Consider the following 6,797-nt stretch of genomic DNA (forward strand, 5'->3'; position numbering starts at 1 on the left):
CCTGGTTCTCCTTTGAGGCTGGACTCCACAGCACGTTGGCATTCCGCCCTCGTCTCGATGACACAGAGGAAAGCAGCAGATCAGCACGATGCTACATCACTGCAGGGTACCTGGTCCGGTCATGTGCACATTCTTCCATTGTTGTGTCATTATAAACAAACGCAAAAGCAGATCATTTATGATGTGAAATGCGAACCTCTATGACATATATTACATGGCAACACCTAGTGTGTGTGCATGCGTGCGTGCGTGTTCTGCAGTGGCAACTGGAATAAACATTGTAATTCTTTAGATGAACGATAAATTTCCTGTGTAGGAAGTAATGGTAGTTGGAGTCCACTGAAGGGCAACAGACACCAGCAGTGTGCTGCATGTCGACAGCGTCTGTTCTACAAATCTACATGTGAGGTCTTCTGTTCCTTTTCAGTTGCAAAGATGAAAATAATTGTTTTCTTTTTTGCACAATCTATAATGGACACATATTAAGATAATTTGACTTTCAGCGAGCAGCTGTGCTTTTCTGCACATGTGCACGTCATACAAGTGATTACCAATGTGCTGAATGATTCAAGTGGATTAGCACACCATTGTGACCTTTCAATGGAACTCATAACGAAAACAATGCTGTCATTTATAATCTCTTCAATTTAAGAGGGGGGGGGGGGGGGTCATTATCCCCGGGTGGTCCCCGGCTAAAGTGGATTAAATAGCACTGACAATGACATTTTCTTCTCTCACTGAAACAGATGTAGGCGTTGGGCTGTGAATGGATGACTTCTTGGCAAGTTATTCATTGGTGGTTTACCAGCCCTTTGGTGACATGAGCCAAAAAGTGAAGGTGGACACTGCGTCTCGTGCAGGAGGCTGCAGACACACACACGCTGTCATGGGGGTATTTAGGGTGCTGTCACGTCTGGATCTCTCGTTAACACGCTCCCTAGAATACATGCACAAAGCCAGCCTGCTGCCAAGGTCAGTCCTCCTGCTCCTCGCTGTCCTGTCGCGCGTCCATCCGCTTCTCTTTGTGACAGGAGAAAATCCGTCGCATCTCCTCTTCGTACCTGACGAAATTTTCTCCGAACCGGGACCAGGCTTTCAGGGGAACCGTGATGGTGTTTCTGTACGGCTGCCGCACCTCGCTGATTTTTAAAAAAACACCGTACCGGTTGGAGCCGACGTCAAAGTAGAACCTCTTGTTGTCCACCCGGAAAGACGCGGCCTCTGGAAGCTCGGGGTTGTCGTCGTGATTCCTGGAGCCGGTTCGCCCGCGATCGTCGCTGTCCTCTTCGCCGTAGTCTTCGATCAGCTGCGACAGCGCATCTCTGAACTCGATGAGCCCCTGCGCGGGCAGCACGATGGTCTGCTCGATGCCCTGGCCGTAGTAGCCCATGGTGCCGTGTCCTTTGCTGACAGTCTGCCGTATGCGGAGGAACCGACCCCTTTGGTTCTCCTTCAGGTCCAGGAAGTACTTCCTGTTGTCTCTCTCGATTAATTCGCTCTTGAGGACGCGGTGGGCATGGTCGTCGGACACCGGGGAGCCGGTGGGAGACGGCACCGCGTGCGGCTCCTGCGCCCTCCTGCGGGAGTCGTGCGCGCGGCCCTGGCCGTTGTTGCTGCCGCCGCTGTGCTCCTCGATCTGCGGAGGCGCGAGGCCCCCCCGCAGTCCGATTCGGGCGTAGTAATCTATGAAGTCTCCCAGGCTGTAGCGGAGAGCGGGAGCCATCGACATAGACAGCGTCAGCTTGCTCTTCCTGATGTTGTCGTGGCGGCCTCTACCGATCCACACCTCGGCTATTTTCAGGAAGCGCCCGCGCACACTCTGCTTGACATCCAGATAGAAGCGCTTCTTCTGGATGTCGACGCGTTTGGAGGCTAACTCCTGGATGTCATTGCCCTGCTGCTGCTGCTGCTGCTGCTGCTGCTGCTGCTGCTGCTGCACGGGTCCGGTCTGCACATATTGCTGAGAATATGTGGGTCTCGGTACAGAATCTGATGCAATCTTACCCCTGCCTCTTTCCATCCCTCTGCAACATCCATCAGCCATCATGATTTATATTCCGCCACTAGACAGCACAGGACAAAGCGATCCCCCCCATCCCAGTGGGCGACTAACAGACGAATAAAGCAGGCTGTTTTTTTTCACAAGACAAGTTAGCCTGATGCCTCGAATGACCTAAAAATGGCAGCTCGTCTGGTGTCACCAGCTGATCGAGTCTGTGTCCCGAATAAAAGGTCAAGCTCGGCTATCTAACCGTTTCCACTGCAAACTTCCATCGGTTTCCATCACCTACTCTCCTCACAGCTACCCATTTCACCGAGGCAGCCAGGGAAGCAGCCAACCTGAAATGGGAGGAGGCGTCCAATACTACATGAACCCGATGAACCCATCCCCCCTCCTCCTCCCCTTACCCGTCCTGAGAATACCTCAGTTAAAGAGACACGCTGTGGTTCTCACACACTCGCCTCAGCTGCATCGAGCTCAGTCCGCAGATATTATGAACAGGAATATCGATTTATGAGGAAAAGATGCCTCAGATCACACGGCCAGCCCCTAATAATGAGCCCATTGTGGAAGATGAAATAGTTTGCTTATAGTCTCGTAATTATGGCTTTGAAAGCAACTCATAATAGCCTAGTTATTTAAAATGTAACAGTTATCCAGCAATAAAGAATAAGTGCACCATAATGCACTAATCACATAATTCACATTTTTGGCAGACAATTATTATATTATATTATATTCAAGTCAAATAATGAAATCAACACAGGTCAAACCTACATGATTTAGATACAGTGTTCCCCCAACCTTTGGCGACAGGTAATACAATCTCTCATCTGTTACCCACACAGCCCCATATTCAATGTGTGCCATCTGTTTGGAAAAATTGTATTTGTTGCAAATCAAAAAGTGCATCATCTTATGAAACAATACTGGTGACTTGTCCTGTAGTCCTATATAAATCTGTGTTTAAACTACCACAAACACTGAAACACATGGTGAATGTGACCCAGGAGTCATTTGGAGTTTGGCCATTGTTAAGAGTAAGAAACATGTCTGCTGAGCGTAGCTTTGTTTGTTTCACACAGTTTGTAAAAAGTCAAGAATACATTTCCACCATCAAATAAATCCACTGTTAGTTCTAATCAGCAGACAGTCACTGTTGTTATATGGAAATGGTTACACAGGTGTATTAACCATTAACACGGTACAGCTGTCCATCAAGTCACACAAAAACGAAGATCAATGAGCAAATAGGGTGACAGGTTGAATGAGCTGTATTTCACATTCAGAGCATTAATATATCATCAATAACCATCATCTGTGTAAAGATCTAGTGTAGTAATGTCTCCCTGAGCAGAGAGGGAAGTCCCTCTGCCTCTGTGTGTTGTTCACATAGCTGGCCTCTTGCATGCGAGTGCCTTTTAGTGCATGTGAGTGCATGTTAGTGCTCTTTAGTTCATGTGAATGCATTTTAGTGCATGTTAGTGGTTTTTAGTTCATGTGAGTGCATGTTAGTGCTCTTTAGTTCATGTGAATGCATTTTAGTGCATGTTAGTGGTTTTTAGTTCATGTGAGTGCATGTTAGTGCTCTTTAGTTCATGTGATTGTATTTTAGTGCATGTTAGTGCTCTTTAGTTCATGTGAATGCATTTTAGTGCATGTTTGTGCTCTTTAGTTCATGTGAATGCATTTTAGTGCATGTTTGTGCTTTTTAGTTCATGTGAGTGCATGTGAGTGCATTTTAGTGCATGTTAGTGCTCTTTAGTTCATGTGAATGCATTTTAGTGCATGTTAGTGCTCTTTAGTTCATGTGATTGCATTTTAGTGCATGTTTGTGCTTTTTAGTTCATGTGAGTGCATGTGAGTGCATTTTAGTGCATGTTAGTACATGTGAGTGCATGCGAGTGCCTTTTAGTGCATGTGAGCGTGCCCCACTGGTTAGCGCCATATGAGATGTTCTGTAGGTTGTTGTACTATTAAAGCTAATTAACAATTCATAAAAACATTTATACGTTTGCTGAGCGCCACGGAAGTAGAGCAGCAGCAACGGAACCTCCACGACCCAAACAACCTTTACACGTAGGTGGTGTGTGAGTGCTGCCTCAAATGTGCAATGTACCAATTTTCATTCACACTTCAGTAGATGGCCCCTTTTACTACTATACTACACTATGATATATTTCTGATTCAAAACGGTGTATTTCACCGAAGTGACAAGTTTGCAGGTATGTATACCACTATACTACGTATGTATACCACTATACTACTATACTTTACTACACTACTATACTACACCACTACACTACCACTATACTTTACTACACTACTATACTACACCACAACCACTATACTTTACTACACTACTATACTTTACTACACCACTACACTACCACTATACTTTACTACACTACTATACTTTACTACACTACTATACTACCACTATACTTTACTACACTACTACACTATACTACACCACTACTATACCACTATACTTTACTACACTACTATACTTTACTACACTACTATACTTTACTACACTATACTACACCACTACACTACCACTATACTACATTACTATACTTTACTACACTACTATACTTTACTACACCACTACACTACCACTATACTTTACTACACTACTATACTTTACTACACTACCACTATACTTTACTACACTACTACACTATACTACACCACTACTATACCACTATACTTTACTACACTACTATACTTTACTACCACTATACTTTACTACACTACTATACTTTACTACACTACTATACTTTACTACACTATACTACACCACTACACTACCACTATACTACATTACTATACTTTACTACACTACTATACTTTACTACACCACTACTATACCACTATACTTTACTACACTACTATACTTTACTACACTATACTACACCACTACACTACCACTATACTACATTACTATACTTTACTACACTACTATACTTTACTACACTACTATACTTTACTACACCACTACACTACCACTATACTTTACTACACTACTATACTTTACTACACTATACTACACCACTATACTACATTACTATACTTTACTACACTATACTACACCACTATACTACATTACTATACTTTACTACACTATACTACACCACTACTATACTTTACTACACTACTATACTTTACTACACTATACTACACCACTATACTACATTACTATACTTTACTACACTACTATACTTTACTACACCACTACTATACCACTATACTTTACTACACTACTATACTTTACTACACTATACTACACCACTACACTACATTACTATACTTTACTACACTACTATACTTTACTACACTACTATACTTTACTACACCACTACACTACCACTATACTTTACTACACTACTATACTTTACTACACTATACTACACCACTATACTACATTACTATACTTTACTACACTATACTACACCACTATACTACATTACTATACTTTACTACACTATACTACACCACTACTATACTTTACTACACTACTATACTTTACTACACTATACTACACCACTACTATACCACTATACTTTACTACACCACTACACTACCACTATACTTTACTACACTACTATACTTTACTACACTATACTACACCACTACTATACTTTACTACACCACTATACTTTACTACACTATACTACACCACTACACTACCACTATACTACATTACTATACTTTACTACACTATACTACACCACTACTATACCACTATACTTTACTACACCACTACACTACCACTATACTTTACTACACTACTATACTTTACTACACTACCACTATACTTTACTACACTACTACACTATACTACACCACTACTATACCACTATACTTTACTACACTACTATACTTTACTACCACTATACTTTACTACACTACTATACTTTACTACACTATACTACACCACTACACTACCACTATACTACATTACTATACTTTACTACACTACTATACTTTACTACACCACTACTATACCACTATACTTTACTACACTACTATACTTTACTACACTATACTACACCACTACACTACCACTATACTACATTACTATACTTTACTACACTACTATACTTTACTACACCACTACTATACCACTATACTTTACTACACTACTATACTTTACTACACTATACTACACCACTACACTACCACTATACTACATTACTATACTTTACTACACTACTATACTTTACTACACTACTATACTTTACTACACCACTACACTACCACTATACTTTACTACACTACTATACTTTACTACACTATACTACACCACTATACTACATTACTATACTTTACTACACTATACTACACCACTATACTACATTACTATACTTTACTACACTATACTACACCACTACTATACTTTACTACACTACTATACTTTACTACACTATACTACACCACTATACTACATTACTATACTTTACTACACTACTATACTTTACTACACCACTACTATACCACTATACTTTACTACACTACTATACTTTACTACACTATACTACACCACTACACTACCACTATACTACATTACTATACTTTACTACACTACTATACTTTACTACACTACTATACTTTACTACACCACTACACTACCACTATACTTTACTACACTACTATACTTTACTACACTATACTACACCACTATACTACATTACTATACTTTACTACACTATACTACACCACTATACTACATTACTATACTTTACTACACTATACTACACCACTACTATACTTTACTACACTACTATACTTT

The 6,797-nt window shown here is 40.9% G+C and overlaps 1 protein-coding gene across 1 annotated transcript; it reads right to left on the bottom strand.

Moving 5' to 3' along the window:
- Window positions 1–480: 480 nt before the first annotated feature.
- On the bottom strand, window positions 481–2,047 carry purg (purine-rich element binding protein G; the record flags this gene model as incomplete). Its single annotated transcript, XM_079288941.1, has 1 exon — window positions 481–2,047. One exon carries the CDS (start codon window positions 2,045–2,047, stop codon window positions 974–976), a length of 1,074 nt encoding a protein of 357 aa, XP_079145067.1. The 3' UTR covers window positions 481–973.
- Window positions 2,048–6,797: the final 4,750 nt, after the last annotated feature.

This window comes from Melanostigma gelatinosum (assembly GCF_949748355.1).
Source record: "Melanostigma gelatinosum genome assembly, chromosome: 18".
Taxonomy (NCBI): Eukaryota; Metazoa; Chordata; class Actinopteri; order Perciformes; family Zoarcidae; genus Melanostigma; species Melanostigma gelatinosum.